The 23,643-nt window shown below is 42.5% G+C and overlaps 2 protein-coding genes across 4 annotated transcripts in view; both read right to left on the bottom strand.

Moving 5' to 3' along the window:
* Positions 1-23,643, bottom strand: part of RPS17 (ribosomal protein S17) — a 161,821-nt gene that overhangs the window by 34,990 nt on the left and 103,188 nt on the right. The window lies entirely within an intron of this gene.
* Positions 1,344-23,643, bottom strand: part of CPEB1 (cytoplasmic polyadenylation element binding protein 1) — a 29,880-nt gene continuing 7,580 nt past the window's right edge. For 2 of the 3 annotated variants that reach the window (XM_075273610.1, XM_075273607.1), the window contains exons 3-11: positions 22,509-22,726; positions 21,923-22,175; positions 18,010-18,123; positions 17,591-17,695; positions 16,063-16,199; positions 11,228-11,426; positions 11,025-11,119; positions 8,776-8,856; positions 1,344-2,807 (exon numbers count right to left, since the gene is read on the bottom strand). In XM_075273610.1, the coding sequence (XP_075129711.1) occupies positions 2,697-2,807; positions 8,776-8,856; positions 11,025-11,119; positions 11,228-11,426; positions 16,063-16,199; positions 17,591-17,695; positions 18,010-18,123; positions 21,923-22,175; positions 22,509-22,726 (1,313 nt within the window). In that variant the 3' untranslated portion in view covers positions 1,344-2,696. The remainder of the gene's footprint in view (positions 2,808-8,775; positions 8,857-11,024; positions 11,120-11,227; positions 11,427-16,062; positions 16,200-17,590; positions 17,696-18,009; positions 18,124-21,922; positions 22,176-22,508; positions 22,727-23,643) is intronic. The other variant, XM_075273608.1, reaches the window with a different exon arrangement.

Here is a 23,643-nt window from a genome sequence, read left to right as displayed (position 1 = left end):
TCTGGGGTGTAACCCGATTTACACAACTTATACATTTCCTTCCTGATCCAGCCAGTTGAATCCTAAGGATTTGGCAGTTTTTTTTGTTGACATTGTATTGTACAACCTATAATTTTACTAGTGAGGCAGCCATATGAGAAGTTAATTTGTAGGACAACATGTATTTTGTAAAAACCACTGTGGGGTATCCAACTTAAAATGTTTAAAAATTGATGCCGTTCATGATCCCCAGAAAGTTACTAATACACGTTTTTTGCCCTTTGCGCAACAAAGTGTTACCTTTATTCTATGGTTGGTAAGATTATGGAGCTACCTTGTTTATATTAGTTTAAGTTACTAATTTTTCAGAATTAAAAGGGGCTCTATCAGCAAAATTATGCCGTATGAGCCCCACATATGCCTGAATAGCCTTTAAAAAGGCTATTCAAGCACCACTAATCTTATTTTAAAAACTCCCCCCATTTTTAAATACCCTAAAAACGATTATAAAATCCTACTTATCTGTGCACGGTGGGCGGTTTGTGCACTGGTGGTCGTCATCTTGCTGACACACCTTACTCTTCTTTCATCCAGCAACATCCTCCTGTCCTCGCCTTGATCTTTTGTTCCGGAATGAAGTTCGCAAGCGTACTGTGCATGCAGGGGAACTTAGAACTACAACAAAAATGGCGCCAGAGCATGTGCAGTAGCACGCCAGAGGAAGCAATACTGTGCATGCACAGGATTTGAACACAACCCGCTGGAAGAAAAAGATCAAGGCGTGGACGTCACTGAAGGAGGAAGATTGTATGACAGCAAGATGATGTTCACCAGTGCACGAACTGCCCACGGGTAAGTATGATTTTTTTTATTATCGTTTTTAGGGTATTTAAAAACAGGAGGGGGGGGCTTTTAAAATAAGGTTACCGGTGCCTTAATAGCCTATTCAGGCATAGGTGTGGCTCATACGGCATAATTTTGCTGATACAGCCCCTTATTTTTTTTTTATTAACAGCTGGTTTAATGCTTATTTTGTTGGATGAGCTGTGCTTTCTATTGGTACCATTTTGGGCTAAATAGACTTTGCACAAAATATGGAATAAAAAGTGATCACAGATGTCAAAACAGGTGACATTACTATAATGTAATCATCTGTCATGTGTGGTAAGGCACACTCTTCCATGACTTCCTATGATGTCATGAGTGTGAAGGGCTAATAGATGCTTAAAGTTCAGTTTAGATCCATTTTCAAATTACAATATGAGTTGTGTGAAGGCGCCCTAGTACATTATAGACATGTGAAAGTTTAGATCTGAAAAGAAAAAAAACAAACAAATCACTGCTTCAACGTGTTTATTATGTGCCAAACAAAAAAACAAACAAAAAACAAACAAACAAACTCGACACCACATCTGTAGGTTAAGTGCATTTTCTGCTTGCATAACTACAATGAGGTAGAGACTTTACACACGCAGCTTCACAGAAATGCCCATTAAGGGCAGCTAGTGCAGATTTAGCTCAGCATGTACTGGAAAGAGGGGTTTACAGACAGTGGGATCTTTGGCACAGAGCTTCCAAATAAAGGGGGGGGGGGTACAGAGAAAAAAAAAAAAAGTTATGGACATAGTTTTAAAGGCTTGCAACAATTTGCATAAGTCAGCTGCTTCTTATAACAAAATACTCAACCTAAGAGCATGGGCACATTCCCTCCAGGAGAAAGGTCTCATCTCTTGCCTCTACCCCATTCTCAAAAGAAAAATTACAGCCCTTTTCTGTCCAGCCAACCAAATAGGAAGTGATTAAAAACTACCATCCCCTGAAGTGCAAATTAAAAAAGTGCAACAAACATCCTTAAAACTATATACACACACACACGCACTAATCTGTTTCAGCCAAGGCCCCAAGTCTGTCATTTTGTTGCAAATTTGTTGTACAAATACAGTATCTTATTTTATAGATTATTTTCTTCAACTAGCAGCTCCCAGAAACAGAACACTTGCAATAATGTTAAAAGCTGCCAGGAAAAAAAAAAATGGACTTAAAAACCATCTTTTTAAGAGTGTAAAAAGGAACTGGTAAAAATCCCACACAGGGTGTAAAATATGAAATATGATTTGGTTTAAATTAAGAGCAGATCCTGCCATTGTTGTTCCAGTAAAAATGCCAACTGAACAGCTCGTCTACATGGTTCAGGAGGACATTAAAGAAATCAGAAGGCACTGTATGGCAACGGCAAAAAACTGGGTAACAGCTTCATGAAATGCATCACCCACAGTATTTGCAAGGAATGTAAAAAGCGCCTGTAATAAAAAGGAGGGGGAAAAACAAAAAAAAAAAAAAAAAGACTCAAGGCAAAGGCAATAAACCATCAAATACTGTCCACACATTGCTTACATTCAGCAAGTGCTGGAGCTTCGTAGAGTACAGCTACTGGAGAACTATGTCCCCAATACCATAAAAGAAAAAGCCCTGAAAACAGACAATATCCCTGGCAAAACGTCACTGTGCACAAGTGGAGAAAACTGTTACAAGGTACAGCAAACAGTAAGTGCCAAACAAAACAAAGTGACTTCTCTCCCCCCACCATCCGCTGACTTCCACGATAATCCGGGAAAGGTTTATGAATGCTCCTCGTGCTGTCTGGAGGACCATGGGGCGCAGGGTCCTTCTTCAGCACATTTACTGCGACTTAAATTTGATTTTAACTGGCAACATATTTAACTGGAGTCTCGGCTCTTTTGGTTACGCATTAGAGGGCGGTGGTGACGAAGAATCTCCATGGAGTGTTGCCAGTGCCAGCAGGAACGGCAGAAGTACTTGAAGCAAACCTTTAAGGGGGGGGAACATAAAAAATAGTTCAGATAATGAGCTTTACAGCAGCCTATTTAAGAAAGCTTACAGATTGGGTTACAGTTGAGTCCTCAATGATCAGCATTTTCCCCTTAAAGGGGTATTGTCATCTCAAGGATTCTATCTACAGTCCTATGAAAAAGTTTGGGCACCCCTATTAATCTTAATCATTTTTAGTTCTAAATATTTTGGTGTTTGCAACAGCCATTTCAGTTTGATATATCTAATAACTGATGGACACAGTAATATTTCAGGATTGAAATGAGGTTTATTGTACTAACAGAAAATGTGCAATATGCATTAAACCAAAATTTGACCGGTGCAAAAATATGGGCACCTCAACAGAGAAGTGACATTAATATTTAGTACATCCTCCTTTTGCAAAGATAACAGCCTCTAGTCGCCTCCTGTAGCTTTTAATCAGTTCCTGGATCCTGGATGAAGGGATTTTGGACCATTTCTTTCTACAAAACAATTCAAGTTCAGTTAAGTTTGATGGTCGCCGAACATGGACAGCCCGCTCTCAAATGATCTGAAAACAAAGATTGTTCAACATAGTTGTTCAGGGGAAGGATACAAAAAGTTGTCTCAGAGATTTAACCTGTCAGTTTCCACTGTGAGGAACATAGTAAGGAAATGGAAGACCACAGGGACAGTTCTTGTTAAGCCCAGAAGTGGCAGGCCAAGAAAAATATCAGAAAGGCAGAGAAGAAGAATGGTGAGAACAGTCAAGGACAATCCACAGACCACCTCCAAAGAGCTGCAGCATCATCTTGCTGCAGATGGTGTCACTGTGCATCATCAACTATACAGCGCACTTTGCACAAATAGAAGCTGTATGGGAGAGTGATGAGAAAGAAGCCGTTTCTGCACGTACGCCACAAATAGAGTTGCCTGAGGTATGAAAAAGCACATTTGGACAAGGCAGCTTCATTTTGGAAACAAAAATTGAGTTGTTTGGTTATAAAAAAAGGCGTTATGCATGGCGTCCAAAAAGAAACAGCATTCCAAGAAAAACACATGCTACCCACTGTAAAATTTGGTGGAGGTTCCATCATGCTTTGGGGCTGTGTGGCCAATGCCGGCATCGGGAATCTTGTTAAAGTTGAGAGTCGCATGGATTCCACTCAGTATCAGCAGATTCTTGAGAATAATGTTCAAGAATCAGTGACGAAGTTGAAGTTACGCCAGGGATGGATATTTCAGCAAGACAATGATCCAAAACACCGCTCCAAATCCTCAGGCATTCATGCAGAGGAACAATTACAATGTTCTGGAATGGCCATCCCAGTCCCCAGACCTGAATATCATTGAACATCTGTGGGATGATTTGAAGTGGGCTGTCCATGCTCGGCGACCATCTAACTTAACTGAACTTGAATTGTTTGTCCAAAATACCTTTATCCAGGATCCAGGAACTGATTAAAAGCTACAGGAAGCGACTAGAGGCTGTTATCTTTGCAAAAGGAGGATGTACTAAATATTAATGTCACTTTTCTGTTGAGGTACCCATACTTTTGCACTGGTCAAATTTTGGTTTAATGCATATTGCGCATTTTCTGTTAGTACAATAAACCTCATTTCAATCCTGAAATATTACTGTGTCCATCAGTTATTAGATATATCAAACTGAAATGGCTGTTGCAAATACCAAAATATTTAGAACTAAAAATGATTAAGATTAATAGGGGTGCCCAAACTTTTTCATAGAACTGTATACTGCTAGCGTATGTAAATTCTACAGTTTTTCTAAATGCATTACTTTAGCAATCCTGCTTAGTTTTCTTGCTTCTTCCTCCCATTGTTTACAGTTTTCATGGCACTGACCTGAGTGCTAAGACTAGACAGATGACATCACTCACTGATCTCTGGGTAGGGGCTGAGCTCTCACTGTTATCTGCAGTAGGACAATCAGGTCCGCTAATTTCAGTTTGTTAACAGACAGGGCTTTATCAGAACACTGAATCCTTATCTATAATATGTGCACATTTGATCTGCATTTATATTAGATTTCTAATAATCATAATAAGTATTATGATACTTCATAGTGTCTAGTTTAGTAAGCTAGGGGCAGTGGCTTTGACAGTTTCATAAGAAACACAGGAAGTGAGAAGAGACCGAAGGCAAAGCTGCTGAAAACAGGGAGATGGGAAAACCCCTTTAACAGAATGGAATACATATAGGTCAAAGGTAGTGAAAAATGTTGTACATACAAGTACCGTATTTTTCGGACTATAAGACGCACTTTTTTCCCCCCAAATTTCGGAGGAAAATGAGGGTGCGTCTTATAGTCTGAATGTGGGTTTGCAGCATGGCTGCGCTACTGCCACCGCTGGTTTTCTTCAGCGGCAGTAGCGCGGCAATCTGCAGGCCCCGGCAGCTAAGACAGTCCCCGGCATCTGCTGTAATAGACCGGCGGATGCCAGGGAGTGTCTTAGCTGCCGGGGCCTGCAGATTGCCGCGCTACTGCCACCGCTGGTTTTCTTCAGCGGCAGGAGTGTGACAATACTGCAGGCCCCGGCAGCTAAGACACTCCCTGGCATCCGCCGGTCTATTACAGCAGATGCCGGGGAGTGTCTTAGCTGCCGGGGCCTGCAGATTACCGCGCTACTGCCGCTGAAGAAAACCAGCGGTGGAAGTAGCGCGGCCATGCTGCAAATCCACTCCTCCTCCACAGGTCCCGGCAGTCAGTTAGCCCCCCACCGGCCCCATACCTGTAGTGATGCAGGCCGGCTCCTGCACGGCGAGGCCGCAGGAGCCGACCTGTTCCGATGACAGCCGGGAGCCTAATGAAGGTTCCCAGGCCTGTCATAGCTATATATTACTATCGCGGCTGGTCTATGACCCTCCGCGATAGTAATGTATAGAATCTCCCATAGACGGCAATACACTTGTATTGCCGTCTATGGGACTTGCAATCAAATGATTGCAGGTTCAAGCCCCCTAGGCGGGGGATAATAGTAAAAAAAAAACCCCACTAAAAAATATAAAAAAATAAAATAAAAGTTCACCTCCTTTCCCTAGAATACATATAAAAGCATAACATTACTGTGAAACATACACATTAGGTATCCCTGTGTCTGAAAATGCCCGGTCTAATATTTTTATGTACAGTGAACGTCAAAATCAAAAGTGCTAAACTGCCGGGTTTTTCTCTGTTTTGCCTCTGAATTAAATAAAAGGTGATCTAAGCAATAAACATTTCCCAAAATGGTACATCTAAAAAGTACACCTGGCCCCACAAAAAAAACGCCCTATACATCCCCGTACAGCTGCAGGGTCACCTGTCAATGTGGCCTTGCAGCTGTTCCAAAACTACAACTCCCATATATTAAATATTTTACCATTTTTTGCCTGAAATTTTTTTTCCCTATTTTTCTCCTCTAAAACCTGGGTGCGTCTTATAGTCCGAAAAATACGGTAGTTTGTGCTGGCAAAGCTGCTGTGCCAGAATAAAAGTGAAGCATGATTCTTAAAGCTAGGCTTCTGTTGCAACAGTAGACCATGGTAGCAACCCCATTTGTGGCCAGCCTCTAAGGGCTAGTTCACACATAAAAACCACCTGGCTTATTTTGGTCCTGGAAGACAAAAAAAAAAAAAAAAAAAGAAAAAAAAAAGCTAGCAGTCTCCACAGACCACCATTGTATGGAGGCAGATTGAGGCGAAATCGGCTGTCAAAATCTGCCTCATTGCCCCCGTGTGAACTAGCCCTTAGAGGCTTCAGGGTATTGTTCACACGGAGGAAAAGGTTGTGGAAACCTTCTCAGTCGTGTGAACATGCCACACAGGAGCGGGATGCTGCTTCAGTATCCCATCGCAGCTAGCTGATTAGGCCCAAACAGGAGTGTGCCTTAAGCCACAGACGCCGTGACTGAATCAGCCGTGGAATCTGCTGCAAGATAGGGCATGTTGCTACTAGGTAGCGGAAAAAAAAGTGAGCAGCTCTCATTGAAGTCAATGGGAGATTTTTGGAGGCGGATTCCGCGTCAAAATCTGCTGCCAAAAAAACTGAACTAGCCCCATGTCATCATTAACTATAGTATTGGGGGTTTTGTACACTAAATCCATTGTGTCAGCGCCTCTTACATACATAACCTTGATGTACACTTGCATGGACATGTTTTAATTACAGAAGAATCCTTCATTCAAAAAAAAACAAACAAAACTTAAGGATTTATTTTTTTCGCACATTTACAGTAACTACAAAATTTGCTAGAGTTCTGATATGCTGGTCAGTCCCATCTTGGATCTACACCCCCCCCCTTCAGAAAGGGAACACTAGTGAGGCGACTTTTATATACTGCTAGAAAGCAGTGTGCTGAATTCAGCAAACTGTCAGCTTTCACGGTCTGTGCCCCCCGTGAAGAGCTAATTGGTGCCAGTACCGTAGCTCTTCACCATCAGAAGGGCTTTTGTAACAGTCAGGAACATCCTTCCTCACAGCAGCATCTATAGCGCTGTACTGTGAGCGGGGAGGAACACCTCTCCAGTACTCTTCTATGGAGGAGTACTATCAGGAGGGGGGGGGGCCCCCATGTTCCTCACAGTACAGCGCTATAGGAGATGCTGTAAGGAAGAGTGTTACTGACTGACAGTCAAACTCCTTTCTGACGGTGAAGAGCTACGGTACCAAAAGCTCTTCACCGGAGGCACAGATCATTAAAGCCGACAGTGCGCTGAATTCAAGGCACTGTCGGCTTTCTAGCGGTATATAAAACCCGCATGTGCCCAAAGTGGTGAAAGGTCCTCTTTAAACAGGTAGCCTGTTCAAGGTTCTAACAACTCCAAGAAGCAGAAGTGTGGCAGATTATTGCTTTAGGGATGGAATTTGACTGGCACTGCAACTGCATACAAAGCTTAGTTTTAGTAAAGCGGAGATGAACTTTATAATAAACTAGTAGAATACCTGCGGCTTCGCTCGCGGAAAATATGTTAAATTGTTGGTTATGTTGGCTAAAGTAAAATGGTTTCACACTAATTGACATTTTCAAAAAGCTACAGTAAATCTTTTTTCCACTTAAACATACCTCCCAACTTTTGAAGTACAATAAGCGGGACAATGTGTGGTACACTATGCGTGACGTGGCAAATTTAGCCCCTCCCACTTATGTTGACTCCACCCATTCATTTTTCATGTGCCCCCACACAGTATAATCCTCCTACAGTCACCCGTAAGTTATATGCCCCCCCTCATCTGCCCCCTAGTTTCATGTCCCCCCCTCCCTCCATCTCTGCCCCAGTTTCACATGTGATTCATGTGTATTTATGGGTGTGTGGTCCATGTATATGTATGCGTGCATGTGCGAGTCATGTGTTTTTGCGTGCACAGAGCAAGTGTCCATGTGTGCAGTAGTGGTGTGCGACTACGCGTGTGCTCTGTTCGTCCGTGTAGTGTGCATCCATCTGAGTGACTGTGTGGTATGTTGTGGCATTTGTGTGCTGTGTGTGATGTTTATATGGTGTTTGTGAAGTGTGTGATGGTGCAGCCCCTTTAGCAGCGACTGTGACGCCGTCACTATAATCAGTTCCTGTCAGTCACAACTGTTTTCCCCTCAGCGCTTTCACTTTTCCCCATGATATGCGGGGGACGCTAGCGAGATGTAATGGGCGCAGTATTCTGCTCCTGTGGGTGGAGAGGGGGCTTGGGAGAATTGTGGCTTTATATAGAGCAGACTACTACAGAATTTGATTACATATATGAACCATGATACTTAAGACCACTAAACCAGTTTCTCTCTAGTACTTTGATAAAGTCCCACATGCTTAGAACACCAAGCAAGTAGTAAAGATTTATGCCAAAAAAAAAAAATGTATGCAAATTTTACATTACAAAAACCCATTCCAAAAAGTGGATAGCAGCCATTGTGATCAGTTTCAGGATGACTACTGTAGTGATTGCAAGACCAGTGTGCTCAATATACAAAACTGTTAAGTATTTGGAGATACCTGGTCTCTGCAGAAGAAAGGACCTGGCTGAGAACTGCAAACCTGGCACACCGAATCTTCAAGGTATGGGTCAATCTGAACCTAAAGACAGAAGTATGAACAAAGTATTTAGATTTCCCACACTTATTAATATTTAATCATTCTGGTTAACACTAAAGTTAGTGTAACACTATTGTATATTATGAATTATACCATGGGCTACAGTCCACTCAATAGATGCCTTTTATTGCAGCTGTGTGATCAATATTGCTACAGGCCAATCTGTGCCACATTCACACCAGTATAAATCTGGACAGTTTTCTTAATTCCAGCTAAGGCCTGGTTCATATCTGTGTCTGTAATCCATTCAGGGGGAGTCTGCATGGGGAGCTCCTCTCCCGAACTGACTACTGAACGCATTGGCAAGCAGTGTGCAGTGAAAGCACACGGACCCCATAGGCTATAATTTGGTCCGTGTGCTTTCACTGCACACTGCTTGCCAATGTGTTCGGTAGTCCTTTCGGAGGAGGTCTCAATGCGGCCACCCCTGAATGGATTACCGACACAGTGAACACTGGGAAACAAAGTGTGAGGCCTGGTTCACATCTATGCTAAAAGTGAGTGACACCTGTACATTTTTGGTAGGTCTAACCAATGAAAAAAGGATCCCTCAAAAGACCAAGTCAGATCTCCTCCTGTAGAGCATGCAGTCTTCCACACCTTTGCATGTTAAACACATGTATATGATAATTCACACTAGTTGGCTAATTTCTGAAGCCATCAGCCTTTGTTAGCCAAGCCTTCTGTCCCAACTTCATGCCTCATCCCAAAAATGACCAGTCCTTTAGTTTCCTAAACAACTAGAACCACCACAAGCGCAGAAAGTTTGCAGTAGAAATGCAAACCTCTACCTCATATGAGTACCTAAATGAGCATATACATCCTGGGTCACATGAGGAGCTATGGCACATGCTCTGAAACAGAAGATTGGAGATAATGTTTACTGGTCCATGTCAAGTGTGACCACTGCAAATGAGTACTTAGCCATTCTGTTACTTTCAGCACCAGTGAAAGCAAAGCTCTTCCATGGGGAGATTGTGGAAGCTATTGCCATGGCAGATGAGGGCCTTCTGAAGACTGTTCTCCAATTCCATCCTGGAGAATAGTTTTGCATATTTTTTTTTTTTTACCCAGAATCCCTAGCGGAGCAGGAATGCCTTGTAAGTCTCTGTACTGCCTATGTAGGCAAACACTCTCCCTGATGTCTACGATTGTCCCCTGACCCTGGCCTGCCATAGTAATATAAGTGGCAAGATATTATGTAAGACTTTTACCATAGACCACAATATATTAGTATTGCAATTTATAGTATGAGTGATCAATAGCACACAAGTTCAATGCTTGGGGGGGGGGGGGAGCACGCTTTTTAATTTTTATAATGAAATTAAAGTTTAAGCCTTCTTTTCCTAGAAACAAACAAAAAAATCCATAAAATGGCCACACTAAAGATATGTATCCCATACAAAGTGCTGAAACAGGAAATAAAAAAAGCCACAAAAGGGGGGGGGGGGGGGGAAGCGACGCGACATGCCCTACCTTCAAGCAGACTTGCATCCGCGGCTTGAGACTCCCTCCTAGTTAGGCCCATTCATCCTAGCCTAGGCGGGAGCTGTATGTGTGACAGAATGCCGATGCTGTATCAGCATCCTGTTGCAGCTAGCAGTGTGGGGTGTTCTCACAGTGGGAAATGTTTCCATGACCTTTTCCTCTGTGTGAACATACCCCAAAGTGCACTTACAGCTAAAAGATTAGCTCCGTGCAGCCATCTTCCTCAGAAACAGCACATTTAAAATATTGTTCCGTTGCAGTCACTGCCTTTTCTGTCAGTTTTCACCAGAAAACTTTTTTTTTTTTTTTTTAAATGCAAAGTATGGACAAGTGTGTGTAATATTGAATAGCTATTCTAGGGCAACGTACTTTGTTGACTATCAGCATGTGCACTTCTGACTGAAGAAATCTGGTATATAGACAAGTCTAAAATATTGCTTAGTCATGACACTTTCCTTAACCATTAGTGTTATGGTGTTTTGCCAGTACTAGGCTAACCCCAGACAAATCTGTGCAGGGACAGTCCATGACCACTCAGAAGTTAGATGGTATAACTGCAATATGAGAACAAGCACAATTATCAAATCATGACTTCAGAACAGTCATGTGTGAACACTAGAGATATAGATATATATTTTAATATTTTTAGAGTTTCCATTTACCTTCTTTGTAAATTTAGCAGTTTTAATCTCCACAAATGCAGCACTAACAGCCTTTAGATAACTGCGCTGGTTGTTGAAAGTCACACGGCCAGAACCTGGGTTTTAAATAGGATGGAAAAAAAAAAAATTAAAAAATTTTTTAAAAATGAACTTTAATGACTTACACCACCTACTGAAAAAGCATAAAAGTTACAACTACACACCAATTGGGTACTTGTGCTTATCCGTATCAATACCAGCATACACTACGCCACCAAAGAGATCATTCATTATAGAGGCAAGAGCTTCAGCATTCAGCATTCCGTGCAAAGCGCCAACAAACACTGTTTTACTGGGATCTAGACGCTGAGATGGACTGCGAACAAAGTTGCTGTCTGCCAGTACCCAGGGAATGACCTGAACCTATAAAATATGAAAAGGAACAGTCATTAAATTAAACCTTGTTACTTTAACCCCTTCCTGCCGATGGCATTTTTTGATTTTCGTTTTTGACTCCCCTCCTTCTAAACCCCTTAACTTTTTTATTTCTCTGCTCCCAGAGCCATATGAGGTCTTAATTTTTGCGGGACAAATTTTTCTTCATGATGCTACCATTAATTATTCTATATAATGTACTGGGAAGCAGGAAAAAAAAAAAATTCAGAATGGGGTGGATTTGAAGAAAAAAAATGCATTTCTGCGACTTTTAAGGACTTTGGTTTTACGGCGTTCACTGTGCAGCCAAAATGACGTCCCCTATATTCTGTATTTCGGTACGGTTCCAGGGATACCAACTTTATATGGTTTTATTTACATTTTGACCCCTAAAAAAAAAAAAATTCCAAAACGGTTAAAAAATTTTTTTTCTAAAAGTCGCCATATTCCGACGGCCGTAACTTTTTAATACGTAAGTGTACGGGGATGCATAGGGAGTTTTTTTGCGGGGCCTGGTGTACTTTTTAGTTCTACCATTTTCAGGAAATGTTATTGCTTTGATCACTTTTTATTCAAATTTTTATCAGAATCAAAACCGTGAAAAAACGGCGGTTTGGCACTTTCGACTATTCTTCCCGCTACGGCGTTTACCGAACAGGAAAAATATTTTTATAGATTTGTAGAGCGGGCGATTTCGGACGTGGGGATACCTAACATGTATATGTTTCAGGTTTTTAACTACTTTTATATGTGTTTAGGGAAAGGGGGGGTGATTTGAACTTTTAATTCTTTTTATATTTTTTTATATTTTTTTTAACTTTTTTTGCACTTATTAGACCCCCTAGGGGTGTTGAACCCCAGGGGGTCTGATCACTAATGCAATGCATTACAATGCTAATGCATTGCAAAAAAAGCATCCTCTCTTTTGCAGGCTGCATAGACCAGCCTGCAAAAGAGGATTTGCAGACAAGCCTGGGAGCCTGTACAAGGCTCCCGGCTGTCATGGCAACGGGACGTCAGCCCTGGAGCATGCTCCAGGAGCCGACGATCCCGGCCAAAATGGTGGCGCCCATGCGCCGCCGGGAAAATGGCGCCTCCAGCGCCTTTGACCGCGGCGCCGGAGGGGTTAATGCCGCCGATCGGTCCGGGGACCGATCGGAGGCATTAGAGCCGGTTGTCTACTGCTTAAAGCCATAGTTACAGACCCGACATGCGCCGTACTATTACGGCGCATGTCGGGAAGGGGTTAAATATGACCATTTACACAGTTTGCTAGGTGTGGCATTGTGAGGCATGGGGAAGGGGGGGGGGGGGAAAATCACATGTAGCATCAACAGATTTGTTGCCTAGCCTTGTTTGCATTCTCCTCTCCCAAACACTACCAAGTATTTGTACACCCATGCAAGTGAAGATAGTTATCACACACCTTCCGCCATTAAACAGAAAACAGCATTGGCATTAGTCGCATACAAGATGCCACAAAGTGCAGAGTTGTCAGATTGAGAAAGGGGTAATTGTCGGGTACCAGAGAAATTGTCGTACCTTAAGGATCATAGCAAGCGAACTGAATTACCCATAAGACAGTGGCCTATGTGTGAATGGTAATTGTCGGAATGTGCCCAGAGTCGGCAAACCCCCGAAACTGGGAGAGAGACTGACTGGTGCTGGCCAGAGAAATTCTCTCCAGCGTCGCCTCCATCTTCTTCTAGAATGTCCTCATTATGCAGCGTCTTCCGGGGCTGGGGTCACACTTGTACTCCTGCGCAGTCTGCTCTGCCATCACGCTGCAGGCAGAGCAGAATGCACATGCCGACGGCCAGGTTTTTGTGGCCGCTTACGTGAGCATGCGCAGTATGCTCCTGTAGTTCAATGGAGTACAGAGCGTACTGCACATGCTCGAAGTGGCCACAAAAACCTGGCCGCTGGCATGTGCATTCGGCTCTGCCTGCGGCCCGATGGCAGAGCGGACTGTGCAGGTGTACAAGTGTGACCCCAGCACCGGAAGATGCCACATGAAGGGGACAATCCAGAAGGAGGAGGCGCTGGAGAGTTCTCTCGTAGTACTGGGGATGCCCCTAGTGCTGTTTGAGTGCTGGGGTCGCCCCAGGTGCTGCGAGAACTAATTTGCATACCGACAAAAAAAAAAAAAAAAAAAAAAGAAAAGTTTAATGGTAGAATCCCTTTAATAGCACAGAGTGCTGCAAAAAAAAAAAAAAACCACTTTATAAAAGTTTCTCTCAGTTATGGTAATTTTATATTGGTTGTTGGGGATAGGGCTAGAACCTGTAATAAGGACAGGTTTTTTTTTTTTTTTTTTTTAAATGTTTCACCATCTTTCTCCATTTATTCTTTTACATTGTGTCCCCATAGGTCTATAATCACTTTGGGGGGGGATGCAGATTTCCCATGTAACTGGGGCTGATACACATAGCCCCAGCTGCAGTACAGTTTCCTGCCCATGACTGCCAGAGATCATCTGGGTCCTGTAGGACCCAGCAGCTCTAAGACTGACCCTGGCAGATCATGTGACCACTGAGTCAGAGGGGAGCTGCAACATGGCAGTGCTCATAGCCATGTGCATATGGCAGTGCCCATAACTCAGACGGCTGTAACTACAGCCAAAGACGTACAGTTACGTTCTTTGCAGAACAAAAGGGACTGCCTGGACAGTCTATGGTAGTCTGGAAGAGGTTAAAGTTTCGGGGGGGGGGGGGCTCTAAAAGTCACCATTACCATTTGTGCACTCGACCTCCTGGCAAAAAATAAGTTTCAAAGCAATTCTAGTAAAACTATATATAGATGTGGTACTGCTATTTTACCACCATTTCTTAATAAAACTTGTTGGGAGAATATAAACAATTGTCTGGGGCACAGTATGCTAACGTACAGTGGGGCAAAAAAGTACTTAGTCACCAATAGTGCAAGTTCCACCACTTAAAAAGATGAGGCGTCTGTAATTTACATCATAGGTAGACCTCAACTGAGACAATGAGAAAACAAATCCAGAAAAATCACTGTCAGATTTTGTAAGAATTTGCAAATTATGGTGGAAAGTAAGTATTTGGTCAGTAACAAAATTTCATCTCAATACTTTGTTATATATCCTTTGTTGGCAATGACAGAGGTCAAACGGTTTCTGTAAGTCTTCACAAGGTTGGCACACACTGTTGTTGGCATGTTTGCCCATTCCTCCATGCAGATCTCCTCTAGAGCAGTGATGTTTTGGGGCTGTCGCTTGGCAACACAGACTTTCAACTCCCTCCAAAGGTTTTCTATAGGGTTGAGATCTGGAGACTGGCTAGGCCACTCCAGGACCTTGAAATGCTTCTTACAAAGCCACTCCTTCGTTGCCCTGGCGGTGTGCTTTGGATCATTGTCATGTTGAAAGACCCAGCCACATTTCATCTTCAATGCCCTTGCTGATGGAAGGAGGTTTGCACTCAAAATCTCACGATACATGGCCCCATTCATTCCTTCATGTACCCGGATCAGTCGTCCTGGCCCCTTTGCAGAGAAACAGCCCCAAAGCATGATGTTTCCACCCCCATGCTTTACAGTAGGTATGGTGTTTGATGGATGCAACTCCGTATTCTTTTTCCTCCAAACACGAAAAGTTGTGTTTCTACCAAACAGTTCCAGTTTGGTTTCATCAGACCATAGGACATTCTCCCAATACTCTTCTGGATCATCCAAATGCTCTCTAGCAAACTTCAGACGAGCCCGGACATGTACTGGCTTAAGCAGTGGGACGTCTGGCACTGCAGGATCTGAGTCCCTGGCGGTGTAGTGTGTTACTGATGGTAGGCTTTGTTACATTGGTCCCAGCTCTCTGCAGTTCATTCACTAGGTCCCCCTGCGTGGTTCTGGGATTTTTGCTCACCGTTCTTGTGATCATTTTGACCCCACGGGGTGAGATTTTGCGTGGAGCCCCAGATCGAGGGAGATCATCAGTGGTCTTGTATGTCTTCCATTTTCTAATTATTGCTCCCACAGTTGATTTCTTCAATCCAAGCTGGTTGCCTATTGCAGATTCAGTCTTCCCAGCCTGGTGCAGGGCTACAATTTTGTTTCTGGTGTCCTTTGACAGCTCTTTGGTCTTCACCATAGTGGAGTCTGACTGTTTGAGGGTGTGCACAGGTGTCTTTTTATACTGATAAGTTTAAACAGGTGCCATTACTACAGGTAATGAGTGGAGGAAAGAGGAGACTCTTGAAGTTGTTACAGGTCTGTGAGAGCCAGAAATCTTGATTGTTTGTAGGTGACCAAATACTTATTTTCCACCATAATTTGCAAATAAATTCTTACAAAATCAGACTGATTTTCTGTATTTGTTTTCTCATTTTGTCTCTCATAGTTTGTCTACCTATGATGTAAATTACAGACGCCTCATCTTTTTAAGTGGTGGAACTTGCACTATTTGTGACTGACAATACTTTTTTGCCTCACTGTACATCAACCTATTGCATGGGAACAGTGGTTGAAAGAGGAGGGGGTTGATCTCTCACCCCTAAACACCCAAATGCTTTGATAGCTACAGACATGGCATCTGTGGGCAGAAGCTGAAGGAATTGAGTATTGACACCTGCAGCTAGCACTGGGTCCCATCTGTGTAAATACAGCCTACCTCCTTGCAGCGCATCCTGCGACTTGACATCTTGAAATAGTGCTCACTCAGTCCATCCTGGCTTAGCAAGTCCTGAGTGCAGGCTTGAAGTAGCGCTCTTACAGATTTTTCAGATTCAAACACCAAGTACACATAGCCTGCAGGATTAGGAGAACAGCATTCGTAACCTTCATCAAAAGTAGTGACAGCCCAAGTTCCTCCCCACACCCATTTTAAGCTGGACTGTGGACCACCAACAGTTGCCCAGTAAAGCAATTCCAGACATCTAGATGGAGCATGCCTCACTTGAAAGACTCAACTTCATGTTAAATAGATTTAAAGAATGTTGCCATTTTCAAACTTCTCATGTTTTAGATAAGCCATAATGGCCAGAGTCAGAATGGTAGGATTTTAATAGGTCACTTTTTTTTTGTAGATTTCTTTGCAGCCACCACCTCATATCTACATGTATCACATGATCTTGGTCAGAATTTTATCTACTAGAAGAGTATGAATGACAGCAGAGATCTAGAAAACCCGAATAAAATAAAAATAAGTTTACGGGCATGTGCTGAGTCTATGTTGATGATCAACAACTTGCGGACCCTAAAAGCATTACGGTCGTGTAAGACCAGCCTAACAGTTCTATTTTATTGTTCTTATCTTGTTCATGATAACTACCTCCCTTTAACTGCATAGAGATGGCCGCCAGTAACCTATAGGACTGCATACTTTTCACCAAAGATTGGATTAAAGTTATATACTCTTGAGAAAACTATCAATCCGCTCAGCTCCTGTTCTAAAACATCCTACATTGCATTTTCAGTCTGCTGTAGGTCATGGCAAAGTGAGCATCACATTGCATCTAGTCTCAAAAGAATGGTCTGAGACCATTTTAGATAAAAGTACTTTAAGTTATACCATGCTTTGAAGGAAAAGAATTTCATTTAATTTTTGTAGTGTCAAGACAGGCTCTGCCTGATGACTCCCACAATAAGGAAACCATGGCATTTCCTCATTGCCTTTGATTCCATCCATTGGTAACCAAGTCACCCCTGACCCAATTAAATTTGAATTTTAAGATTTTCTCTAGATTAGCAAAAATGTTGAGCTTAAACCACATTTAGATTTGTAGACTAATAGGAATTCCTCTAAGGCCATGTTCACAGTAGAAATAGACATCTGCCTTAAAATATCTCCAAATCCCACCATATGAACAGATCTTATAAAGCCCATCAGATGCAAGTGGTTTTCCCCAGGAGGATCCCATCATTTTTTAAGTCATGTAAAGAAAAACCATTTATGAACCCAACCTCAGTAAACTAGATGAAATGGTACCTTCATTTATAAGTACCTTCAGCACATCTAAAAAGCATCTTAAACATAGCCAGTACACAAGTTATACTAACCTGTAACTTGAATTTATTAGTTCCATACATGTCCCATCACCGTGTCACCAGCTAATGGTACCATGTAAAGACATACCACCAGTGCACACCCAGGAAGTGCTAAAAATGAAAAAAAATTGCTCCTACCATTCTGGTATTACCTTTAGGCATATTACCTTTAGGTGGGCAACGGGGATGCTTCCCATCCTTACCAGGCCACTCAACGCTCAGAGCACCAAACACTCGGAATGTGTTTATCAATCCAGCTGCAAAATACATGAAAGTGAGAAATCCACTAAGAAATTCAATACCAAAACACTGATCTCTCAAAGGGTGTGGATGAAAGCTACAAAGAGCACCTCTGATGTGGCATTACAAATCATTTGTATGACCCAACAAAGGTCATGTGATCGCTAATACCATTGGCTCCTGAAGCTAGACTTGTGGCACTTACTCGAGCACCAAGCTGGCCACTCTTAAATGTACGAGATAAAAATCAAAGCATCAACTCATTTGTAACCATGTTTTCCAAGTGCCATGAGTCATTGAAAAGTGACAAGTGCTGCTATAGTGAACTTACTCTCTGTAATGTCCCAAGGAACACCACCAAGAAACACTTTGCAGGAATAGACTGGATTTTTGCAGTTACGAGGAGGCAACTGGCCACTCCAAGTGCATGTAGCTTCATTCACAGCTGAAAAGGTAAAAAACATTTAATAAAGACCTTTGTAATAGGACATTTTTTTTTTCCACAAAATCATTGAGTCTTCTTGAAGTTATATGTATTCCTTGCTGTCCATAAGAAATTCCTTTACTGACAAGTAGCCAAGTCTTCAAATTCATGTACCATAATGGTCATGTAAACTGACCTCTCAGCCCCCCAACCCCCTCCCCAGTACTATAAAGCTTATACACCTTTTTCATGAAATAGATGCCATGCACCTCTGAAAGTCATCGAACCATAGGTCTGCATCAGTGCGTGATATACAAAGTGGCTCCCCATCCAGTGAACTATTGCATCATTTAAAACCACATTATTCGCAATTAAACACTTCCATTCAGATTATAGTCACTTTAACCATATGCATTAACTAGTTTGTTTTGTTTTTTAAACCCCACTCGTTTGTCATTTTTCTCCAAACTAAAGTTAGACTTAATAAGCCTCTAAACATTTTTCATTTCAGAGATGTCATACCTGTATATTCAGTTTTAGAGTGCAAGTGTATTTTGAGTCCATTTCAGATGATCACAATACTCCCCAGCAGAGGTGAGGGCCTCCATACTCTATACAACAGGTAGGAGTTACCTGGCCCTCTCACTGAAGGCATTTACACCAGTTCTAAATATACTACATGTTTGGACCTGCTCCAGCACGGCTATATAAGCAAGTAGACCTTTCCCTGAACCAACACAGAAGTCTATGACTGTCTTGTTCAGAGTCACTCATAACTCAGTTTTCTCTATTCTACACAAGATCAGATTAGCAACTTTCTTTCGATCAGTTTCATTCCAAGGTAATCTGTCTAATTTCCATATGGGAACGCTCCCATTCTGAAGATCCCCCTCAGAAAACAGGTGAAGCTTAAATTAAATGGATTGTATCATTAAAATGACTTCTCACCAACACGTAGGAATAGCCTTTAGGCAGGCTATTCTACCTTTTGATGTCCTGTACGTATTGCCATTCAGTAGAAATCCTGTTTTTCTTTGGTATGCAACTGAGTTCTCACAGCCCTGGGGGCATCCCTAGTGCTGCGAAAATTCTCCAGAGATGCCTTTTCTGGACCGCCCTCTCCCTTTGTCTTCTGTCCTGGGTTTAAAGTCTTCTAGGCCTTGGGCTGAGCTGACTGCACATGCCCACAGGCCTCAAGAAGATGGCCACTTACACAGCTTACTGTGTAAGCGGCCATTTTTCTTGTGGCCACAGGCATGCGCAGTCTGCTCTGCCCAAGACCCGAGATTCAAACTCAGGAAGGAAGACACAGAGGGTGGTCCAGAAGAAAGTCATTGCTGAGTTCCCTCGCAGCATTGCGGATGCCCCCAGTGCTGTTTGAGTGCTGGGGACCACCACCCCCCGTGTGTTTTCTGCACGAGTCATGTGGAGAGAAGAGTAGTTCATTAAGTACTTTTCTCTCCGCATGACTCATGCGGACAGCGTGCGGAAAACAAATACCCCATAGTCTATGGGTTCTGTGTGAAATTCCAAACACAAATGTGAACCAGGCCTGAAGTTAGGGGGAACTATTAGCCCCTCAATAATAGTTCCCCCAGCCTTAAGTTACTCCCTATAAATAGCTAATTTTTATAATATATATGGAGGGATTACTTGAGGAAATTTATAAGGGGTGGCTATTTGTAATAAGGATCTATTACTGATGAATATATAAAACAAACAAAAAACAGCACCGAGCTGCATATGGTGAAGCACTGTGCGAGAATTTGAGATATTAATAGTAAGGTAAGATGGCCTCTTACCTCAGATGGTTGTGTATACAACCATTTGTTTGGGTTTTTGAACCACTTAGAGAGGGGGGGGGTTCTGCCCTTGATGGTGAGACTGCAGGATCCTGTGCCACCTTTGGTGTCAGTCGAGTATAGGAAGAGGACCAGATTACAAAGAGGATCACCGCGCTCAGTTGATGGATAGTAAGAAGACTTTTATTCCAGTAAAAGAAACAACGCGTTTCGGGCATCGGTGCCCTTTCTCAAGTGTATGTACTCATCGTAGAGTCTGAAGGATTTCTCTATGGTACCCAGACATGGTGGAAAGTTCTTCACGAGATTTTCTAGAAGGCGAACTCAAAATGTCCGAGATGTTTTTCCTGTTATTTTGATTTTTTTGGAGGTCTTATAAACTTCATATCTTGAAGGAAGAAAGTTTGATTGTCTGGCTTGACTTCACATCATGCGTTCCATGTAACATCCTCCAGACGCTCCTGCCATGGCCGCAGCACAGGCTACAATGTGTCTCAGACCCAACATTTACTCCATTGAAAATAGCCTATAAAAAAAGTTTATAAGACCTCCAAAAAAAATCAAAACAGGAAAAACATCTCGGACATTTTGAGTTCGCCTTCTAGAAAATCTCGTGAAGAACTTTCCACCATGTCTGGGTACCATAGAGAAATCCTTCAGACTCTACGATGAGTACATACACTTGAGAAAGGGCACCGATGCCCGAAACGCGTTGTGTTTCTTTTACTGGAATAAAAGTCTTCTTACTATCCATCAACTGAGCGCGGTGATCCTCTTTGTAATCTGGTCCTCTTCCTATTACTGATGAAGGGGGAGTATTATTTATAAGAACAAACTAAGGGGGAACTATTATTCATAAGCACTGGACTATTATTTATAAGTGGGCACTGTAATAACTCATAAGGCAATACAAAAGGGGATTTGTATTACATATGGCCAAAAAGAGGGCTGTTATTCCTGGGGGCAGGAAAGTAGTAAACTACTATTTTAAAAGAAGTCTATCCACAAACTAATTTTTGATACGGATGACCTATCCACAGGATAGGACCTCAGTATGTGAACTGTTAGGGTCCAGTCTAAAGCTACTAACTAGTGGACAGAATGCCGTACTGCTACTATTCAAGTAATAGGACTGTCACAGTAGCACCATCCACTGTACAGTGGTGGTTCTGGGTAATTGCTGCGCCGATCGATCCTATTACTTAAATAGTAGTGGTACGGCATCCTGTCAACAAGCAGCATCTGGCACAGCGGATCTGTGGGGTTCGGGTGTTGAACCCTGACAGATCATATACTGACATACCAATGAGCCGTCCTGTGGATAGGTTATCAGTATAAAAGAATCAATTTGGGGCCAGAAAACCCTTGAATTGATGTGTTTATTATGTTGTCTGTGTAGTGCACGGCTATTGTCTTTGATTCACTATGCAATGTAATGGCGGTCGCAGTGTGGAGGTCGTGTACTATCTGGGCCTTGTATAGAGGTGGTGTTGGTCTACACATGAGTATTGTTTGTCAACTGTCTGTATATTGGGAAGAATTACCACTATATAGCGGTACAGTTTCACAAATATAATATATATATTTTGGTCTTCCTGATCTTTTACGACTATCAATGCCGCTGGATTTGCAGCCCTGACTTCTAAAGTGACTGAATATGATTGTGTTGGTATGTCAGGATATGGGGGTCCCACTTTGTCTAAAACAATCCCTGCACCACAGCATCAGGTAACCCTAACAGCCTGGCAGGAGACATCTCTACAAAGTCCCAAGAATGCCACCAACATCCCCACTGCAGGACAGTTCATTACTGCATCAGTCCTCAGGAGCATAAGGTTCTACAGCCTCAGGATCCCAAACATGAGAACAACTCTCCTCACTTTCAATATTTCCCCAACCACAAGCAATGTCTTCTGCAGACAATCTGAAATATTGATTTTTCTCTAGATTTATAAATTAAAGCCCATTTGTAAAGTTTGTTTGTTGTTTTTCTTTTTAAACAAAAGTTTAAATCTTACCTGCAGCCTGTCTGTGCAGACGTGCCTCCCTTTCAATGCTAAACGGGTCATCAGCAGATTCCAGCAAATCCCAAGAAGGCCACACAGAAGTACCAGGCCATCTTTTTGACATTCCCATAGGGGAAGCAGTGGCTGCTGCTAGAGCAGCATGATCTGGATCAAGCCTTGAGCCAATTCCCAGCTTTAGAGGATCCCGGGAAACACCACTTCCCAATGGGAGAAAGGGTAGAGGTGGTGAAATACGCAGACTAGACTGTAAAAATAAGTGGGTAAGTGTTAAAGATGAAGTCTGGCAAGAAACACTAGTTTCAAGAGTCACTACATGAACTATATACATACTATAAAATGAAAGCAAATTTTTTAAGTAAGAAGTAGTCTTGGTGGCCTTTTAGAAAGTGCCCCACTTAGAAATTGAATTCATGGACATGTCTATGAACCCGGTGTCACTTCCTAAGAAGAAATGAGACCCTTTCTAAAAGAAAGTGGATATAACCTAATAGGTGGCTCCACAAACCTTGCCAAGTATACAGACTAAAGTTTGAACACCACAAACAATTGCATTTCTGCAAGGAAATACTGAGCTTACAATCAAATCCGATAGGTGGTCTGATCCAGAGCTGAATCCACTAGTGTCAGAGTCAGAAGGGCTGCTAGAACGGGAGTCCAAAATAGACCGACTGTCAAATCGAGAGTTGCGCAACAGTGGGGAAGGGTACTTTTCCATCAAATCTGAACCAATTGGGTCCAAAGGCAAGAAACCCAGTGGTGGAGGTTTTCCAAGTGGGTTATTTAGTAGGTTGAAGACTGGGAAGAAAAAAAAAAAAAAAGTTGAGCAGCATTATCCAGACTGACATTTTCCCCTAAAGACTATGAACACTAACAATTTCAAAGGTCACTAAATATTTTATTGAAAATCTTGATAATCACATTTGACTAGTTTTTTTGTTTTTTTTTTTACTCCATCTGTATATTATAGGGACTGCCATCTTGCCCGAGCTGCTCATCTGCACCATAAACAAGTAGTGATATGCTTTACAATACAATCATGGCCATAGGGAAAAATAGTTTTGAGCCAACTCATGAGGTCTAAGACATTTGTAGACATGCTGGCCACAGGTCAGTTGATTTATCTAGAGAGGCAGGTGTTAACTTCTATTGTAATCCCATTTATGATTAAGTGTAATTACTGCTGCAGAGACATCCCCCCACCATCAATACTTACCAAGCCTTCCTGTGTCTGGGAACAGCTCATCCCCTCTTCCTGTCTGCCAGCAGTGGGCAGAATCGGTTTGCTAGGGAAACCTGGGGAAGGGGGTTACGCGGAAGGGGAAGGGGGGGTGAGCGTGTGAGGGACTAGTGATGGGTGGGATCACTAGACTAGTGAGACACGGGACGGCTACTGCTTTACTTATTCTGTCTGTGCTCGCACTTCATGTGCTGCTATCTCTGCAAACTGCTGCAATAATCCACCTCTACTGCACATTTTCCGCATGTGCATTAGAGTTGGATCATCGCTGCAGAGATGAAGAGCATGTGTACCATCTCACGGGAAGGAAAGTATATTTTATAATTGGGTCTGAAAAGAGGGAGGGGGGGGTGAGTAAGTTACATAACAGGAAGTCGAAGCATATAAACAAATGGAGATACCAGGAGCTCCAAGAGACATCCAGAAGTCTCTGAAAACACTGCTATAGGGTAGGGGGGGGGGGGGGGGGGGGGGG

This window comes from Leptodactylus fuscus, chromosome 5 (genome assembly GCF_031893055.1).
Source record: "Leptodactylus fuscus isolate aLepFus1 chromosome 5, aLepFus1.hap2, whole genome shotgun sequence".
NCBI classification, from domain to species: Eukaryota; Metazoa; Chordata; class Amphibia; order Anura; family Leptodactylidae; genus Leptodactylus; species Leptodactylus fuscus.
This window is presented reverse-complemented; position numbering and strand designations above follow the sequence as displayed.